Raw genomic sequence first — 21629 nt, forward strand, 5'->3', positions numbered from 1 at the left:
TTGGCTTATGTCTTCTACAGAAAGTTTTACCCTTTTACAAAGTTGCACGCGTGTCTTTTCCTTCAGCTTGTTTCATGTCGTGCTTAGAATTTCTCTCACTGAGATGATTCAGCTGCTACTTCAGATGTTCTCAGAAACAACAGCCACAAGGCTTGCAGTGGCAGCAAGTATTGCTTATTCAAAAGAAAATGGTTATTTTAAAAAAAGAACTGTCACTGAAAGCATTTATTTAAATATTAATAGATACGGGTAAAAATTACAAACGGCATAATGAAACTAACAACTTTATATTCACAGATGGTCAGATGGTGACAAACAAGAAACAGGATCTCTGTACATTGAGGTTTGGTTGTTATGAAAATGCATATGAGGGCCTGAGGAAAGGTCTGTTTACAGGCTTTGGTGGGGCCATAATCCCCAATTTTCTACTGGCTCCTGGTGCCATCTGAGAACCATGCACAGCTGATCTTGGCCCAAGTATGCCAGAGGATTTAGTTTTAGAAGACATCTTTCTGCATGTGGTGGAGCCCCTAAAATGTGAAAAAGAAAATTGAGATGTTAAATAAAACCCCCAGCGAACAGTCTTTTTTCTCAACCTGAAAGAGCTATAGAACCGATGATTTTCTTTGGTCTTACGCATCTCCCTGCCTATAAACCTCTGGGTAGGGTTGGTTCCATTTACAGTTCAAGGAGGAAAGGACTGCTGCTCTTCAGACAAATGTGTCTCCCTAAAACGTCAAGGATTGTTTCTGAATCCTGTGACTTGAGCCCAAGCCATGTGCCTTTTCTCCACCCACACCTTGCACAGCTGATAACCAGACCCCTCCCTCCAGACAACAGATCCACATTCCCAGATCCACTCTGACCAAATAAAGCAAGCAAGGGTACGTTGTTTTAAGGCCCCAGATACCCAGACAATAGACACTCTGGAATTACTGCGCTTGCAGTCCCGAGAAAGGTAGCTGAGTGTGTGGAGATGGCGTGGAGAAGAGCCCAGCCTCTTCCTGCCCAGCCCCAGCCAGGGGAAGGCTGCTGATGTGGTTCCCTGGGGGCCTGCGAGCGGCTGCTCGGGTCTGGCACGTCTCTGTCACGGCCACGTCACCAGCAGCTTGCTGGACTGCCTACACTCCCAGATCTGTGTGCTCGCACCTCCCACCCGCTGCCTTTAAAGCGAGGGAAGAAGCCCCCGCCACAGCTTATTACAAAGTCCTTCCAGCACCTCACTTCCCTCACTGGCCTAAGAGAACGGCTGCTATTCGTTTTCCTTCCTCCGAAGTAAAATGTAAAAATAAACAAATAAATAAATAAAAAATAATCACAGGGCCGCATGTTTACAAGGATAACAGCTGGCCACATTCTCTACAGAAGCCTTTTCTTACGCAAGTATTACTTGCTGCTTTATAACCGGGCTGAATTCAGGCCCAATACTAGTTCCATAGCACCAGGGCAGGCCAGCAGCCTTCTGTGTCTGAATTCAGGGGCCACCAGCCTGCGGTAATGACATTCTGGTGGGGCTAGGGGAAGAGTGGTTTTCAACACTGTTAAACTCTTGCTCCAAGGCAGTGTTACCGCAGTACTGGCAAAGATGTGCTAAACGAACAGAGAAGCAGCCCTGAATTTCCTTACACTGATTTCCTGCTGAAAAATTAAGCCTAGAGCAAAAACCCACTGTTTATGTTGACTTATAGAATGAATCTGCCAACAGGAGCCTCCATCTCACCCGGCCATCCATTTTACTCCCACTTAGAGAGCCCAGACACAGCTCCTTCATTGTGTATTATTCGAAAGACGTAAAGCTCTGAGGGTAGGGTGGAGAGTTAAGGTCCCTGGCAAAGAGCCACGTTTATTCTGTCACTGTGCAGAGACTCTCAGCCAGGTGAGCAGAGTGGAAACAGTGGGAACTACCTTTTGGAGCGGCTCCGTTGAAATGAGGAGAATGAAGCACAGATACAAAGAGCCTGTTACAAAGGTAAAAAGATTACTAGGCTTAGCCAGCAGGGATCAGAGGAGAATCCCCTCTTGGACACACAGGCTAATTTAAAACCAACATCGCAATTGGGACCGGCTTTTAGACCAATGCAAGCCTAGGTTGTAGGCCACAGGGCAAAGTGCTTCATTCTTACAAACAAAAGTTGTGAAAACTGAGCAAGGGATCAACTGGCAATGAGCACTAAAACATGGAATACTCTGTCCTAACATGGAAAAACAAGATCATAATTGTTTTTAAGGACCACGTGAAGAAATGAAAGTGCTTTGTGCAGGAGTGGGCGAGCCAGTGTCCACTCCTACCTGTGAAACTGAGGCCCGTCTGGGTATGAGCTGGCACAAGCCTCGCACAAGGCCAGGCCTCAGCTTCCTCATCATAAACCCCAGAGGGCTGGACCAGATGCCTTTTAAGGACTCTTACTCTGTGTGGGCTCCTGAGGAAATGAGTGTTTCCCAAAAACGGAGGAATAAGCGAAGAAAATAAAATGTCCCTACTGAAGAACATCTGCCGGTCACTTGCGATTAAAAACCACAAAATTAAACTAGCATTTACTAATGCCTTTAATTTCTGTACCCTGGCAGAAGGAATAGCACATACAAGATGTTTGTTTATAGAATTAGCAAGAAAATGACAATTTGGTAACATGTGCCTTTCCCTCTTCCTTCACTCAATTTTTTTATTACCCAGAAGAAAAAGAGGTATAAAAACTGCAAAAGAAAAACACAACAGCTTGCGGAAATTTACTGAGGACCCATTTCCCTTTTCTGCAAGCATTTCTGTGACAATATGCAGTTATTTGGGGTGCACAGTACCCAGACTGATGGGACGGTCAAGATCCTGCCAGGCCTTATCTACACAGTGAGGACAGAGGGTATCCTTGCAGGAGACGGGAAAGGGGCTGCCAGTGCAGAACTGAGGAAACGCAAGCTGGCCGCCCTGATCATCACCCACACCTGACGATGCTATCTCTGTTCCCCTTTGACGTGCAGAGGAGCCATGGAGCCAACGTCTCAGCCCAGGGCTAGGCACACGTGGGAAAGAAACATGGGAGCCACTCACGTAGCCCCTAGTGGCCTTGGCTTGCCTGACCTTTTTTTGCCTTTCCTGTTGTGGCCTCTCCTCTACTGCCCTGTGAAGACTGGGGGGTGGCTTCCCCAGGTATTAGTGAAAGGCAGGGAGAGTGCGGGGCCTCCAGATTCTGCCTCAATGAAAGCTGTGTAGCAAGAACTGACAGAATCACACAGCAATGAGGAAACAAAACCCTGTGTTTATTCAGCTAGTATATGACTTAGAGTATTTTAGGTGGAAAAGTCTCTTAAGAAGAGCAATTATTAAAAAAATTTTCCCCCAAGTTAAGGTCAATATTGGGGTTTTTGCAAACCAGAAAATTTTAGTGATAATTGACTTAGGAGTAGATAGTTTAAAAATCTGAAGCAAATGTTTTGGATACAATCTTAATCTTCTCTCCCTTAATTACAGAGATAACATTTAATAGTGGCTTATTTTAGAAAATGCCTCAAAGGAAACCAGAGCAGTTACACTTCTGTACTTTTCCCTTATACCCTACATTGCAGAACATGCCGCAGAACTTACACTTTTGTCTTGGTATCACCGAAACCAGTTTTTCTCCTTTTTGTCCTTTGGCGGGCTGGCGTCCTTTTCCTTTTTCTTTCATTTTTGGTTTTATTTGCAAAGTAGTGAGAAGATAAGGGTGTTTCCTCATCGAAGTCCTCAGAGCCATTTTTCCCAGCACCTCTGCTGCTGGATGGGGTCAGCCGTGGGGAACTGTCCTCAGCTACAAACGGACAATGCAGATGTTTACCGGGGCCGCCCTGCTGGTCCAGGGCTGGAAGTCTACACGGAGATGCACAACATGGGGGCAGCTCGGCTGACACCCACCTGCTTTCCTGGTGTCTCTTCTTGCCACATGGATTTGACAATTTCTCAAGGAACCTTTCTTTTTTTATTTCATAAAGCCCCAAAGTGCTCAGTGGCAATTTATTTTTTAAAGGAAGAGGATCAGAATTCATTAAAAAAATCCGTGATACTCTTTAACTTAACTATAGATCTCAGGTTTAGCTCCTACTGTGTTGTACGTGACGTACGCCCATTACTGTTTGAGCAGTTAATCCTGTTAAGCCTTTTGAAAAGTATAAAGTTCTACATAAAAGAAAATTTTATTTATCATTTTGCATATGCTGAAGAAAATGACCCAATACAAAAGAAACATAAACTATGCCCTATACCTCACCTTTGAACACCAGTTACTTAGTAAACAAGTGTCAGAAAATTCCAGACCATATTTTATTCTTCTAAGACAAAAACATCTCTCTGCATAATGGCTGTGAACATTTCACACGCCACGCAGGCCATGGGTCGATCTGAAAGCACACGTCTGCAAAGGTGGCAATTTTCATAGGCACCTGCATCCCAACACACCCAAAGAACACAAAACCTCCCACGGGCCCACAGTGGCCCTGCTCCATTTCCTGAAGGATGGTATTTCCTGGCTGGTCTGGCTCACCCTCAGGCCACCCTGCTGCCTGGTAGAAAGGGCCTTGCTCCCCCAACAGTGGTTCTCACGGGAAGGCACTACAACTGGGCGAAGAGGGTGGTCACCCCAGCTGTGGGACTTCAGGGAAGTGAAAAGGCCTCACCCACATCCACCTGTAAAATGGGTGCTTTAAGAATTGAGTGACACAAAATAGGCAGAGCTCTTGGCACAGTGCCTGTCCCTCAACAGTGGCAGCGATCATCACCACACTGGCTGCCCCCACAGAGCGGCCCTGTCTTCTGTGGGAAAACCCTTCCAAACGAGTTACTACACTGAACAAACATAAAGTTCCTACCAAGACTGGCTGTGTAGTTAAAGCAAGGCTTGTAATGGAATAATGAATATACAGAGGAATTCATGAAAATCCTACTTTTCGGCATTTTGCTGCTAATGGATAAAAAAATGCTTACAAACAGACAGAACTTTAAATGTATGCTCACGCACTTCTCAGCCTGCTTACCATTTCCATTAGCCACGAGAAGAGGTTCCTACCATGACTCCTTCCAGAAAGAGGAAAAACATTGAACTTGGCCTGCCTGTTGTTGTGTTTTATCACGTGGTGGTATGTTAGAGGAGGCCCTAAGACTTCTGCACCTGTCCTGTCTGCTATCTCTTTCTTTGTTCTCGATTTTCTCTTGTTCAGTGCTCTCTACAGCTCAGTGACGAGGTTCGTAATCAGAGGTACTTTGTGACCAGCCTAATGTAACCTTTGGGAACATCTGCTAAGATGCACTCACTCGGGCAGATTCTTTCAATGGCTAATAACAGCAAGATTATCTAGCGTTACACCTCCAAGTTCATCTTTCCAAAATATTTAAACCCCACTCTTAAATTTTATCTTTAGACAGGCTTTTCAGATAACATGTTCCTGCCTCAGATAAGGAAGCTGAAGCACAAAGAGGTTATTTGTGGCCTGCCCAGGACCACAGAGCGTGACGGTGGCAGACCCGCGAGCTGCACCCAGCACTCCTGCTTCCTCGGGCATCTGCCTTAACAGAGCCAGCAACTCCTGGGCTCAAAGGTTGGCAGGTTCAGTAGCTGGTGCCCCTCAGGGGGCCTAAGCACCACTGTCCTGTAAGTGGTGCATCACTGAGGGCTGCCCTGAGCACTAGAGCATTTGTGTGACAAGGTGTAGGAAGCATGAACGCAACACAGAAATGATGGAATTCTAATCCAGTGAGATGCATCATTTACCATTAAAACAGACTTTTAGAAAACACATATTTGGCTGTATACTGAACCTGGCAATGTCCACTCAGAGTATTTCTGTAATATTGGAATCACTTCTGCACCATATTTTTCCAGTTTGTCTTCAGTGACACCATCAATTTGAAGCAAAACCTCGGGATCAGAAGATAAAGATTCTGTGCATGAACATAAAATCAGGAATTTAAATTACCACCAATAGAAAACCCACTGAATTCATGCTCATTCACCCATTCAGCACGTTTGTTAAGTGCCAACCAACTGCAGAGCACTGGGCGCATGGGCCAATTTTCTACAAGGCAGCTGGTGCCAACAGAGGCAGCAGACAGACCCAGAGGATAGGAGCCCATCATCCAATTCCAGCAGCTGAGGTGCGTTAAGTCAGGGCAGAGAGGGGGAGAGAGCAAAGGACGTGGGGGAAACTAGAGGGGAGACCTGTGCGCTGTGCCTCAGGGTTTAACCAGACTTTGCTCTGTTCTCACAACAAAGACACGCATGTTTCCAGCTCTGACTTCTCCCCTGCACTCCTGACTTGTGTATCTTACTCAAAAAGACAGAAAGTGAGTTCTTACATTCCCCCAACCCAAACCTGTTCTCCCCCTGAGCTTTCTGATTGTGGGGTGAAGCGGGTAATCTGACTTCCAACAGTTAGGCTGTGGAGTCCTCTGCATGCAGATGGCACATCAGTCTTGTAGCTGGACAAGCCTGTCACTCTAAGGACCACTCTGGCTGCTGTATGGGGAATGGATTATGAGGGGAAGAGCAGAAACTGGGTGCCCAGTGGGAGCCACTGAGGACCAAGCGAGGATGCAGTGAATTAGGATGTAGCAGTGGAGACGAAGAAGAGATGGGTTCGGATGCGTTCCGGCGGCTGGTCTGTAGGAGCCATTGATGCACAGGCTGTGGGGAGTGAGGGAGTAATAATCCTTACGTATCTGACTTGAGCAAAGCATGGATTTCAAATCTGCGATTTTCATATCATTTCTGTTTAGATGAAAAGGAGTAGACCTTTGGGACAGACTAGAAGGTTTATGGAGGGAGTTAGTGGAAGATAAAGTGGGAAAGGCAGTAGAAATGCAAATCCTTGCTAGACTTTGTACTTTATCTGGAGAACTGCTGGAGCTTCAGCAGAAGTTTTGATTATTTTAAAAATGTGTATCATGTTCGTATCTGGAGTTAAGAAGACCAGTGAGAAAGCTTCACTAATAGCCTAGGAACAAAATACTGTATTTCATCAACTCTAAGGCACACTTATTCACGGTTTGACTTCCCCGAGGTCAAAGGGTCTTAACAAGTGCTGACGGTGGAACGGCAGCTGCCTGTGCACGTGAGAACTCAGTCACAGCTATTAGCACTGTCGGCACGTCCACAGCGTGACGGCAGTGCTGGCTCCTCACATATTGAGCTTAACGGCCACATAAAATGCCTACAGAAAGACTAGACTGTGATTAGCCTGTGAATGCAGGAGACTGCAGAAATGTAGAAATGGGAAATAAATTTGGCAACTCACTTTAATTTTATGCATTTTTTCATGCATGCAAAGTATAAATAAGTCAAAATAATTTTCAACAAAAGCACTGTGTTAGTTTAATTAGAATTTTTTCTTTTTTTCCAAAAGATTTTATTTATTTATTTTCCGAGAGGGGAAGGGAGGGAGAAAGAGAGGGAGAGAAACATGGATCAGATGCCTCTTGCACAACCCCAACTGGGGACCTGGCCCGCAACCCAGGCCTGCGCCCTCACCGGGAATCAAACCAGTGACCTCTTGGTTCACAGGCTGGCGCTCAATTCACTGAGCCACACCAGCCGGGGTAAATTTTTTCTTTCTTAATAGTTCCTTTAATAAGAGTGTCATAAAATAGATGGCACCTTAGAGTTGATGAAGTACTGGAATGCTCTGTGGAGGTGGGAGTGGGAATAGAGGAGAGAGAAAGCAATGATTGTGAGATTTTATGAAGGAAGAACGTGGAAGGTAATGGATACTACTAGTCAGTCACCTATGTGGTAACTTATTTTCCAGGGACTTTACTATGAGAGTTCTGGTTCAGCCATCTGACGCTACAGCAGTAACTCAGGACGGCAGGTACATACTGACTGAAGACAGAGAAGAGTGCTAGATCTAGATCCAAAGAAGCATAAGACCTCATCTCTTTTCATAAGAAACTTAGCTTCTCTTTGCAAAGACATCTGTACTTAACACAATTAAACATCATACAGGCAGGCAAAAAATGGACAGAAAATCATTAAGTAACATCTGGTGTTAGAGACTGTAATTACCCATATCTAACATCCAGCATTAGAAGAAGGCATAGAATTAAAATTATATCCAAGTACTACATATATCATTTAGAGTATATTTTATCTCAAGAATAAGTTTAAATTGTTGCTCTGGAGCTTTCAATTTAGCGATTAAATAAAAATCCAAAAAGACTGAGATATATTTATGCACCATAGCAAGATTAACTTTTGGCCTATAAATTTATGCCACATAACAGGAAGACTCATACATACCTACCTGCAAGCTTCTTGAGAGTCACAGTGTTAAAGATATTGAAGTAATGGACTCCAAAAACTTTCCCCAGAGATTTGCAGACTTCTGTAAGTTCTCCCAGACACTTCTTAACCACCTCTTCTCTTTGAGATATCTTTGTCACTAAGGCTTTTTGTTTTTTTATATGGCTGGAATTTTCCGTTTCCATAAAGTCTACCTTTGTGAGAAAGAGAGAGAGAGAGAGATCATAGGAACGGGTGGGAGTGCATTTATTTAATATATAATTGCATTTTGGGGGGACACTGCTGTTATGCCAAGTAGACAGTAAGCCCCCTGGGAAGAGGGACTGTGCATTCTCCATCTTTGTATCCCCAGTGCCTAGTATACAACTGCTTCTTGATAAATGATCTGATAACCCATTGAATTCACTTTGATAGGTACTACACTACCTGGGTTCAATTTTAAGATCTCTTAGCAAATTAACAGGAACAGAACGTGTTCATATAAGGCAGTATAAATAAATTCAGTATCCATAAGCTTTGGAAAAGACAGTTTAATTTTCAGTAATATGTTTTTGTCTACTCATTGTGAAGTAATAAAATGAAAGAAACACCGTACCTTTATGTGCCCGTTTAGTAGAGTTTGGGCCTCACTGCCGGGCATCACATAGGCAATCGGTTGGTCAACAGCATTGATAAATAAGTCTTCATCCAAGATCTTGTCAAGTATCAGCTTTTTAAAAAGCCTCTCGGCGTTGTGTCGTGAATACGTAGACCCCTTTCCAAATATCCCCGACTGAATCTTTGCATTCTTACTCCCTGGTGAGGAGGTAAAAGCAGTTACATTAGTCAATGTAGGTACCTTATAACCCTCTCTTAGAAGAGGCTGAAAAGGTCATTCATGGGCAGGCCTGGAAGAATGAGATGAGTGACCTACTTCACAGGGAAAACCACAGCACGGACACTCATTCCCACGAAATGCCAGTATTTCTGGAGAACTCTAAAATTTCTACAGTTCTATGTACTTTTCCTCATCTTTTTATGACATGCATTGACCAAAAATAAGGTTCATCATTTAGAATGGTACATATCCTATAAAATTGTATCAGAGCAAGGACATCAAAGACAGAGTTTTTGTAAACTTTAATAGCTTCATATCGCTGTGTTCCTATAGGATAACTGCACTGTTTTTCTCGGTACAAGAAGTTTTTGATGATCAATTCTATCAATCCTATCTCGGGTGCTGTACTGAAATCACTACTGTTACTGTTTATAATCGAGGAGTACTAAAGTCTGAACTTCCTGTCACCCTCACAAACGGAGCTCACAGGAACTTCAATCCAAAAGCATCCTGCTCCCCAAGACCATCCTCTTCCCCCGGCCCCGGTGGCCAAGGGCACCACACTGCGCTGGATCCTTGGTTTCACATCCAGCTGCTGTCATTACTCGTGTCCTCATCATAAATACAATTTTATTATTATAAGTCTACTTAGGAAGCCTTCTGACACCGATTGTAATCAGAATTAACAGTTACTTTGTAAAGCGTTAGCACTATTTAATAGTTCCAAATGATTACATTACGACAAACTCCAGACGACTTCTGGCCACATATTTGAATGATTTACATTTTACTTTCTTCGAGTGATTTGTACCCCTGAAATGTCACGCAGGATCAGGACAAGTGCTCTGGTAACGGTGAGCTGGGTGCTGGCGGTCAACCCTCGTGCTGAGGGCAACTGGGAGAGCTGGGTGAAAGAGAACTACTTCTCTTGAAGGCATAAAAGAGCTTAATGAAAAACTGAAGAATGTGTCAGAAAATGTCTGATTTAGTATTAATTTTAGGCATTTAAATGAAAGGCACAAGCAGAGATGTAGCTGAAGGCGTACTTAAAAGGCTATTTAACACATCATTATTTATAATAGAAAAATATATCTTAAAATAAGACTACTTAGATACATTTCATTAACACGGTAAAATATGAATTAAAAACTACTTTAGAATAAAAACATTAAGAAAATGCTAACATTGTTATATCAAAAGAATATAAATTATATGTACGATGTGATAAATACATGATTTTGAGCAAACACAAAATGTTAGCAGTTCTTCTGGAGTTGTTTGTATTTTTTGGTTTTCTATGTATTGCAATGTAGAGTGATCATGTATCAATGTATCACTCTTACAAGAAATTATTTTATCTGCAACCCATTGTTCTCCCTGAAAAAGGTCCAAACTAGAAGGCAAGAATCCAGAAAGGGAAGACCAGCGTTAAAAGCCGCTTTTGTCCTGAGACAGGAGCAGATTCAGAGGAAACAGCTGAGAAACAGAGCAAACCATCTTCCTACTCCGGTCTAGGCTATTAAATTAAAAAAAAAAAAAAAAAAGGAATGAACCTGTTATTGCTTTATGTGTGTAATTACTGCAGTACGTGGGGCAAATGGACAACAGTACAGAGGGGTGTATAATTGAAGGTAACATGCTAGCCCCACCCTTCCCCTCCCCAGGGTCACTTCCCTTTTGTGGACAATCGCTTCTTAAACAGCTTTTGTTTTCCACGCCGTGGTCACCTCCACAACCCATCCTAAGCCGGGCAGTCATTCCACAAGCCAGCCCCCGCCTGACTTTTATCTACTGACCCCCCAACAAAAAGTGAGGTGGCTTTATCTCATGCATACCACCCCCTTCTCTTTACCCTGCTCCAAAATCTGCTCTAATAATACTGGTTCATCTGTTCAGCACTTTTGTAGCTGTAGCCAGAACTTCTGACCAGTCCCTCCCCTCTGTGTATTATTAGCGCCCCAATCCTTCCATGCATTCCCTCCTTTTATTTTTATTTATTGCACTTTTATTTTTATATCATCAAGATTAACACCTACATCCTGTCCTGTCCTCTAGCCATGTTTAAATCTATACGTTGACTCCAACTGCTGTCGCTAATCAACAGCGTGGATGACAAGCTTCCTTCCCCGCTTGGAACTGTGACTCTTGTGCAGCCCTAAGGAGGATGTTTACTGGAACCAGACAAATGGATTATCTTTTCCTAGATTTTATCAATTACTCAAAAACGTGTATCAGTTTTCTTTGTTTTACTTCTGAGGTTGGTTCTCTTTCCCCTAAGTTTCTAAGTGCCTTTCTCCTTCTTTTATTGAGAAGTAACATTTGTGTTCTTTGTTGTCATCCGTAAGATATTTTGTTTCTTATTCCTACTCTCTATTGCTTGGCCCGATTTTCTTGCCTTCCTTACAGTCCGCGCAGAGCTTGCTGGACCTGCTGCAGAGCCCTGTCTGGGACTTCTCCCTGGCCCTCAGTCAGTCCCTCTGTTTACAGTATCCTATGGAGTGCACTCACTTGGTGTGCCTTCTAGTCTCCACCATTACTGATATTAATCTCAGGCCAGTTTGGTTTTGGTTTCAGGGGGGGTCCAGAATATGCCCCTTGACATAAAAATTATTGGGCAACAGGCATTTGAGTTCCTGAAATCTCAAGCACAGACCTCCAAAAGAACTCAATCTATTGTCATAAATCTCCTCCTTGGGAGCAAGCACGTATGATAACTTACCATCGGAAATCAGAAGTCTCCACATCAAGTCTAAACAGACACTGTCAAAAAAGACTCCTATCTCCTTCCCCCATATACTCTCCTAAAGGCCCATTTATCTTTCAGAAAAATCACTTGTTTTCCCAGAAGTGTCCTTTCCCCTCTCCTCTTCTCTTAAAATGGTGTTTAGGCCCCCAAATCTACCTGACCCTTTGAGTTACATTTCTCTATGAATTCCCTTACATACATGATTAAATCTGCCTTTTGCCAGTTTAATTTTCAGGCTCCCTACTACTAAACCTAACAGAATGGAGGAAGTTTTTCTTCCGTAACATCTCTTTATTCTTGGTATTCTTTTTTCTTTTTAATTTCTTGTTTTTTAGTTTCTTTTTAAATTTATTACTCTTGGTATGGTATTCTCAAATCTTATGAAGCATCCGATTTGGCATTCAGTGGGCATTTTAATATGAAGGCCTTTTTCTCTGCCCCTCTGAGGAATTTTCTTACATTATTGATTTGATAATTCCTTCCCTCTATTTTCTATTTCAAAAATGTTATTTGTCAGATTTCATATCTCCTAAGAATTGATCTTCTATATTTTTTCTCTCATATTTTCCATATATTTTTTTGCTCAGGTCTTAAAGGAGTTTCTAGGCTTTATCTTCTAACCATTTCACTAACTTTGCCAATCATCCAAAAATTATTTATTTATTTTAAAAGATTTTATATATGTTTAGAGAGAAAAGAGAAGGAGAAAGACGGGAGAGAAACATCAACGTGCAAGAGGAGTATCGATTGGTTGTCTCTTGCACACCTCCAACTGGGGACCCGGCCCCCGACCCAGGCCTGTGCCCTGACTACAATCAAGCTGGTGACCTTTTGGTTCGCAGGCCAGCGCTCAATCCACTGAGCCACACCAGCCAGGGCTCATTTAAAAATTTTAATAATAGTTCCTTCTCATTCATTTTTTTTCTTTTCCAAAACATTGGTGAAGAGTTTCCTCTTCGCTTTCCCCAAAGCTACTGCCTCTTTTCTAAGTTATCTCGAGCCCTAGGGTAACACATTCTACCTATTTGGTCTTCTTCTGGATTGTCTGTTTATAGTTAACCTTCAGAAACCAGGTTAAACTACTGTTACATCGTATCTATGTCTATGCCCCCAGATTCATCCTCTGAGTTGGGAAACCCAGTCATCAGGTTTGCTTTCGAGTAAGTAGGTAGGACCAGACCTTAGACGGGCCGGGTGCCTGCCACATGCCACCTGGGCTCTGGTCCCTCACTCAGCTGCCTTTCTAGTCCTCAGGCAGTTTGTTTATTTTTGATCCAGAATCAATGCCAGGCTGGTATTTGATGCAGCTCTTTTGTGGGTAGACTATTTGAACTGCCCCCTCCTATTTCAGGCTCCCTTGCTTTCACTCCCACACCCCGCACTTAAGACTCCAGGCCCGAGACCTAATGATAATGGGTTTTTGTTTTTGTTTTTTGCCTGGTTGATAGTCACTCCTCTGTTTCAACTCTCTCCTACACTTATTTTGTATCGTGGTTTATTGCATTTCACTCCACTTGTCAACTGCTTCCATCCATTTCCTCAACCTGAGGATGGCCTCTCTCTGGTTCTCTATGCCATTATGGATTTAATTCCTCATTTTATTTCCTTACTATTATTCTGACAGGACATCAAGAAAGAAAAAAAAAGAGAAGACAGGTAACTTAATGCTCAGGCTGCCATCTTGAACTAAAGGTAGGTCAAAAGGTAATTCTCTAAGCAAGTTATATTCTACTCACTCAGACGAAACTGTATAAGCTTTATTTTCGTTTTTGTATGTGAGAACTCATTTAGTGACATATACATTCTATAAAAATAATTGGCATAATTCATAAAAACTGGTTTTCTTTTGTTACTAAAAAAATGTTTTATCCTGAAACCCTTCACTTCTATAAGAAAACAGATGACAAGAGAATTCTTTACACACTCAACTGATGGAAGGCAAACTAATAGAACAGATGACTTACCCAAGAAAATGTCGACCAGCATATTCATAGTAAATCTCCCACAAGGACCTACATGCTTTGTATTTCTCATTCCTTGTGTTGAACTATGTTCTTGAACAAATCTTACAATACTTTTTACATCGTCAGTCACATCTCGTGTCTTATAAGCCTATGAATAAAAAGAGGTTACCTTCTGTGATAACGAAGATGACACCTAGAATGCTAGGTTTACTAGTCATGTCCTAATAAACCTTTTCCAGACCAAAACCAAGGAAGTTTCAAATGTTCATTCTTTTCTCAGTTCTTACGTTAACCTTGTGTCTGCAACAACTAGCACTCTACTGTATCCCTCTCACTGCCGCGTCACAGATCCACCATCCCCATCACCATAGGGTCTCTCTGCGATCGTCTGTCCCAGTTCCCCAAACCAACGGCACCAACCACCTGTGCTTCCCCGAAGCTGCGCCGTGCCCCTGTGCCCCTGTGCACGCAGCTCCCCGTCTTCGAACCCTTGTTCTCCTGCCACATTTCAACAGCCTGAAAGCTAATAGGGCTCTCCTCTTTCACAAACAATGGGTGTGATGCTGAGGCTCTATCTAGAATCATTAGGAAAAAGTCCCCTGTCTGTCTCCCGCATCTTTCCTGCCCTGCTTCGTGCTGACTCAGTACACAGAGACGACCCTCCCACGCCTGGGCTGTCAGCATCTCTGCTCCAGTGATCCTGTCCTCCACGCACGCCAGCGACTCACTCCCACGGTAACACCCACTACTTTAGTCAAACTAATCACGGCAGCTCTTCTTCCTCTGACCACCACCTCCTGCCTTTCCAAGTCACACCACCTAGTGTTCTGACTCCAACAATCCAGTAGAACTGCCTAGCCATTGAGCCTCATCCTCAGATGTTCGTCTAACTCAGCTGCAATCCCACGGATGAGCCTCCTAACACTACCTTTCATATACCCTCAGCTCCCTTGTCCTTAGAAGCCCCACTGTCACATTGCCTGACAGAACACAGCACATGCAGTTCTCCACCACCCATGTCTCCACCTTTGTAGCTAAACTTAGCTGGAGAAACACACAAACACACGCAACCACGCTGACTGTCTGCACTTTCAATACATGGCCACAATCCTCAAACGGACCCTTGACACTGCCCACTAATCTCCTTTCCTCCTCAGTCCACCACTCCCCCATTGTCTTAGGACAGGAGTCAGCAAACTATGGCTTTGGCCAGGAATGCCCACATCCAGAGAGCTGCTCGGCTAACTGCCCTCCTCAGGGTTTTGCTCAGGTGTCATCCTTATAATAACGCTTCCCTGGGCCACCTTATCTAATGCTGCATCCTGTATCCTGCCTCCTTACACTGCTTTGTTTTTCACTACAGTTCTTACCATCAACATGGGCCTATTGTGCATATTGTCTGTACTCGGCCTCCCTCTGTTAGAATGTAAGATCCTCAAGGGATCTCTACCTTTTGTTCAGTGATAAACCCCAAATTCCTAGAACAGTGCCTGCCATAGAGGAGGCACTCAACAAATATTTGCAGAATGAGTGACCTGATTAGCAATGTCTACGCAATGGGCGTGGTGGGTGGGGATGGCCATAAATGCGCAGATTCCACCCAAGAGACACTGAGCGACCTCTGCTCAGGCTTTGTAACCGTGCTGACCACATATAAGTTTGCCTGTCTGTCCTCCAGCTTGCCCTTACCACTTTCATTTGTGAATCCCCAGCACCTTACATAGACATTTCAAATAATATATCAAATGTGAAAATGTTCTGTAAACTGTAAAGCAGACATTAAAACATAGAATTAGCATAATAGGCACAATGAAGTACCCAATTTATCTAGGTTATTTTTAGGACAGATGACAGCAAATTCATCCAGAAGCTATTGCCATTACTCTTTACAGTTTAAAAAAAACAAACAAACCCTGATTTATAGAATAACCTAATTGATCTGAATTCAAACACATGGTAGTCCGGTTATTACAACTCTTTTGAGAACAAGATCTCTAAATACAGATTAGAGTTAAATTGAAAATACTTTACCTGCTCATGTTAGATGTTTTTGATATTTAAAGATTAATGATAGTTCTAAAACATCCTATAATCATCAGTGCACGTATATAACCTCGGTATTTTGGATAAGTCCAGTACATTTCTTATGGCCTTTTAACTCTAAAGATATTCTTTAGAATTAATATTAAAATATTTCTATTTCAAATTACTATGGGGAGGAAGTAATCTTCCTCATTTAATTCCTCAGGGTCCATTATTTTCATCTAACTTTTCTTTTTTATCAAGGAAAGGTTTATTGATTGAGAAGGCCTAGCTAAAGAAGATGTGAAAACTAATTCTCAAATCCGTCTTTCATCTTTTTTACATTAAGAGGAGAAATAAAATTTTTCTTATTTTACCTTTGTATTACAGCAATTATCACAAGAAACATCTGGGTGTTTCTTACAAAAATCAGGATTAAATCCAATTTCACCAAAGTAAGCCAAAAGCTGTATTCTCCTGCATTCTGTTATATTTTCACAGTAATGCACCATACTATACAAATTATTGAAGTGAGTCTCTCTTGTATGATGGTTTCCATCTTTTTCCACTAAAAGAAAGGAAGAACATAGCAAAACATACTTATCAGGGTAGAAAATAGAAGAGAATATCACAGAAATATTTAAAATAATCATATAACTTGAATATTAAATGAAGTAAAATTATTAATAGCATTATGTACCAACATGACATCATTCTACATTATAATCAACTGAATATTTATGTTAATCCCTTAAGATAGTAGTCTTATAGGTACACATGTAGATTGTTGGTAAGTAGGTAAATGTTTTTGCAAATCTTCACTATTCCCAATGATGAAGACTTGCATGATATTAACTATATTTATCAGATAAGCATGCACTGAGCTGAACGGCAAAAGCAGAGCATGGAGCTTCAGCAGTGGGCTGCGCCCCACTGAGTATCTGGGGTCACAGCGGTTAATCCAGTAGCTCTGAAAGTGTGCACCAAGGAGCCTAGTGTGCTGCCGTGACCTCACGGGACACTGGCAGGGCATTTCAAATTTTAGGGGAACAGCAATACCTGACATCTGTGGAACACCGTTAAACTACCAGTTTGAGGTAGTTCATGGAACACTACATTCCTTTCAACAACATTTTTGTGATGGTGAATTTCTGGCAGTTCTATGAACAAACAGGTACCTCCAGAAAGTCAATGAGAAGCAGAAAATGAATGTGGGTGGCAGTGTCTGATCTGATTCTAAGGTTCGAGAACAACATGTACATACTTTCCATTTGTATGAATTGTGGTCAGTTAAGAATGAAATAGAAGACATTCCCCCTCTAATTTATGAGTTTTCATTTTTCAAATGGCTCCAAGTGTTTAGGACTTAAATACTTATTAAATTGTTTGAACCTAACTTGATATAGGTTCCGTTAAAAAACAAATAGACATCCTAGGCTTGAGAGTTTCACTTTTGCACTGAGAATCACCTTGGCACAGCGCAGGGGTCATGGACCATGGAGTCTGGTGACCCGGGCTGCTCCAGGCTCTGCCACTCCCCAGCTCTGCACCTCATTTTCTTCCTCCATAAATGAGTACCGGCAGCTGGCATTCTTCCGTTGTTGTGAAGAGTGAATGAAGTGATGTAAGTAAAGCACTTAGGTCAGGAGCACATGGTAAGTGCGAAAGAAATGCTGAGCCTCTAAATAGCACTACCACTCTGTCAGCCAGCCCTGCTGCTGTTACTGCTGCCTCAGCGCTCTTGGGGGCAAGTCAGAAAACCTTTCTGAAGCCCACTTTCCCACGGGACTAACTCTCCCCCAAAAAGCCAGTGGTTAGGAGCAAATGCGGGGATATGTTACTCGGCAAAGTGCTTGCTAAGTGCCATTTCTCAGGCTCAGTATCTCTGCCAAAGTGCATTCAAAAGTGGCCTCAAAGTAGGCAAATATATTTAGGAAACGTATTTATTTAACAATCCCAACCCAATAGCAAAGTGGGCAAAATAACATAATAAAATTCTAAAATACGTATTCACTTTGACCCAGCAAGTCTAACTCTAGAAATTTATCCTATATAGGTAATTGCACAAATGCCCAAAGATATCTGTACAAGGATATTCAATATCGCACTGTTAATAATATTGAAAAACAATCAAAATAATCTGTTAAAAGGGGATTGATTACATAAACATGAAACAACCATACAATGGAATTCTATATACTCAAGCCATGCATAGTAACTGGAGTCATAATTACATCTTAGTGTTGACTGGAAAAAAATCAGGTATCTATATGTACGCACATATAACACAATCCTATTTGCATTGTAAAATACATGCATTTGGGAAAGGTAAACACCAAATATAAGATATTTCCTGTCCCTAACACGGGGTAGAGGCATGACATAGAAGACAAGTGTGCGCGCGCACACACACACACACACACACACACACAGAGGAGGTTTTGGTTCTTAACCTTGATGGTGACACATGAGTCACTATTCTTCCCCTTTTCCTTTTCTGCATGTTTAGAAGATGTGTTATATGCAAGGATGCAGACAGAAACTAGGTCTAGAAGAACAGAAAGAAAACCCATAACTAGAGTTATTTCTTAGGGCAGGAAATGGCATGGTTTGGAAATCTTCTGTCTGATACATGTCTGTATCCTTTGAGTTTTATATAACAAGCATGTAATACTTTTATCATAAAAATGAATAACTTCTGTATTTACATAAGCACCTCTATTTTTCTATGACTATTTAAGGAAAACTGGACCAAAAGTACAATAGCAGGAGTAGATTACCACTATCATGCATCTGAGGACTTACTCAGTATAAGTCTCTTTAGTCTAGTCACGTCGTAATAGGTATAGAAAAGCAGGCAGTGAGATATTTCCCCGTCTCTTCCAGCTCTGCCAGATTCTTGGTAATAACCTTCCACGGACTTAGGGAGAGATGCGTGGATGACGAATCGCACATCAGGCTTGTCAATCCCCATCCCAAATGCAACTGTCGCACAGATAACCTGATGTAAGAGCAAAAGCCTATTAGACTCACAATGCATTAAAGGCACCATTCTTTTGCTTTAACATGTACTCTGTACAACAACCTCCCATCTTAACTTGGTCCAATTATTTAGCATGGCCAATAGGAGGTTTCCACATTGGCAATTTGCAGTTTTATTGAGACCCAAGAAGGTAAAGAGAAAGCTCAGTGTGGCAGGCACGCTCCTGTGTGACTTGGTATTATCATAGAAGGGAGTCAGAATCAACAGCAGTCGTCTCTCAGTGCGCTGCCCCTGCCTGTTCTCTCATGTGTTTGAGATGGAGGTGGTTGAAGGTGTCGATCCCACCGCCGGGGTATCCAGGCCAATGCTGGGCGGGAACACCGGTGCTCCCAGGCGTGGGCTCCCAGAGGTCACTGCTCCCAGCTTCTCTGATGAGTCAGGTAAGGTGGCATTCTCACCTGCTTCAGTGCTTTACCACCCGTTCTCCAAGTGACAGCAGCTCATCACATACCTATTCCTTTTATTCGTCAGCGAATTTCCAAGTCAAAACATGGAATTTTTATTGGAACTCATGTAAGTAAAAGTCTGAGGGTTGCTTATACTAGAAAAAAAGGCCGGAGACCCTTGATCCTGGCCTACGCAAATTACTTAATGGAAGCAAGGCAAGGTGATAGTTCAACTTCAGGAGATTGATAGATCAGTTTTTAGTAAAAAGTCACTTTTAAGAATATCCATTTCAGTTGCAAATTTAGGACCTATTTAACCCAGACAAAAGCATTATACCTCCAGGCAAAATTACATTATACAAATAAAGCTGTAAATCTTTTTCTTAGCACTTAAAAAAATAAATTGCTCTTGCAATAACAGTATTTCAAAAGCAACTCAACTATCTGGCAGCCAGACTGGGGCTACTGACGTGACTTCAGGAACTGTGAGAACCACAGGAAGGAAGTGCAAGCTATGGAGCACGTGGACAGCCAACGGGTGCCTCCATCAACGCTGGGATTGGCAGCGGCCATCCATCTAAATTTTTGGCGCTTTGATCCAAGACAAATCTCCCTGGTAAGAGGAAGTCTACTGTAGCCTCTAGTAGTAGAGAGACTATGGAACAAGATGTCCCAGCCCACAGGCTGCATGCAGGGTACGGCCCACAGGGTCCCAAGATGCCCTGGATGATACGGGCAAACGACTTCAGGCCACCAACGACGCCAGTTCTTTCTGAAAGCCCTATTTTTTTATAACTGGGAAAACTGGCTTTGTGCAGTTGTTACTTCCTTCTTCACGTCTGTGTTGCTTATAAAGCTTCAGATGACAATCATTTCTTTGTGGAGAAAAACAACCAAGTTTTATTCTAAATCACAAATCTAACAAGATCAAGTCTGTCTAGTTGGTTATATTATTATTCCCTGACTATAAGGATTAGTTGGTCTTAGAGCAAAAACAATTATTGTAGATTTAAAATTTTTTTTAACCAACTTTTGAAAACTGTATTTTTGATCACAGTGTTATATATGTGTATATATATGCATGTATATTGTAGACTATTTATACTGTATGTAGAGTCTGAAATTGAAAAAAATCGGCTTCTTTTTTTGGTCTATTTTTCTATTCAATCCTCCTTTTTATGGTTGAGGTTATACACTTTTGAATTCTATTTTTCGCTACCTTTATCTGTCTTTAACATCTGAACATTTTCCTGTCTTTAAACAATTTCTTCATAAACCATTTTTAACGGCAGGGATGGAGCACCATGATGCACCCAATCATTCTCTCAGGACATTTAGGCCCTTTAGCAGTAAACAGCCCTTAGGGAATATACTCGTTGGGATAACCCTGCTGCCAATTCCACGCCCACACTGCAGGGCTGAGGCCCCCAACGGGCCGCTGTACTGTTCTCCAGAAGGGCTGTCATGAGCATCGTAGCTCCAGCGCCGTCCCCAACAGTTAGTAAAAACTTGCTAATACAAGAGGTGAAAACTGTTTCTCACTGCTTCAAATTTTAATTCTTTTGATGATTAGTAAAGCTGCACTTTAGAAAAACATTTGAATTTAGCCTTTTGTAGTTTTTCCTATCGAAAAGTTTCTTGATAGCCCATAGGGTAACTTATTAAGACTCACGTTTTTCTTTTCAAATTTTTACAAGCTCTTCATTATCTTTTTTTAAAGGTTCTATTTATTTATTTTTAGAGAGAAGGGAAGAGGAAGAAAGGGAGAGAAACATCAATGTGTGTTGCCTCTCACATGCCCCCAGCCAGGGACCTGACCTGCAACCCAGGTGCATGCCCTGACAGGGAATCAAACCTGTGACCTTTCAGGTCCCAGGCCAGCACTCAGCCCACTGAGCCACACTGGTCAGGGCACTGACTTACAAACTTTAAAAGGGTGAATTTTATGGTTAATGAATTATATCTCCATTAACATTTTTTTTTTTTATTTAAGAGAGAAAAAGCAACTTTATAAGTCTTACAAAACATCTGTTTTTCAATCTCAGTCTTATTTCAATGTTACTTGTGGTGAAAACAACTTTCATTCTACACATGCAAGTTTGCTTATATACTATCAAAAATTATCTAATGTATTTTTTTATCTTAACAACATCACCTGGCAGCCATCCTGATTGACCCACTTGTGCTGCACCTCGTCTCTGGCAGAGTCACTGAGCCCAGCGTGATATGCAAGGGCGGCGAGACCGTGCTGCCGTAAGGTGTCGGCCATTGTGTCACATTCCCGCCTGGAGAGGCAGTAAATTATCCCCGAATCATCTGTCAAGAAACGAGGACTTGTAACATAAGTAACAACTCAATTTACATCATGTTCTTTGAAATACATGAAACAT

General features: G+C 42.2%; 1 protein-coding gene across 1 annotated transcript in view; it reads right to left on the reverse strand.

The window, feature by feature from the left end:
- Window positions 1-224: 224 nt before the first annotated feature.
- The window catches only part of BLM (BLM RecQ like helicase), a 45578-nt gene continuing 24173 nt past the window's right edge, over window positions 225-21629 (reverse strand). Inside the window, exons 13-21 of the mRNA XM_054577617.1 lie at window positions 21395-21555; window positions 18616-18811; window positions 16188-16378; window positions 13789-13936; window positions 8857-9056; window positions 8263-8455; window positions 5783-5905; window positions 3581-3782; window positions 225-530 (exon numbers count right to left, since the gene is read on the reverse strand). Of these exons, the coding sequence (XP_054433592.1) occupies window positions 353-530; window positions 3581-3782; window positions 5783-5905; window positions 8263-8455; window positions 8857-9056; window positions 13789-13936; window positions 16188-16378; window positions 18616-18811; window positions 21395-21555 (1592 nt within the window). The 3' untranslated portion in view covers window positions 225-352. The remainder of the gene's footprint in view (window positions 531-3580; window positions 3783-5782; window positions 5906-8262; window positions 8456-8856; window positions 9057-13788; window positions 13937-16187; window positions 16379-18615; window positions 18812-21394; window positions 21556-21629) is intronic.

The sequence above is a fragment of the Pteronotus mesoamericanus genome, unplaced genomic scaffold (assembly GCF_021234165.1).
Source record: "Pteronotus mesoamericanus isolate MK-2021 breed Mesoamerican mustached bat unplaced genomic scaffold, CSHL_Meso_final contig_438, whole genome shotgun sequence".
NCBI lineage: Eukaryota > Metazoa > Chordata > Mammalia > Chiroptera > Mormoopidae > Pteronotus > Pteronotus mesoamericanus.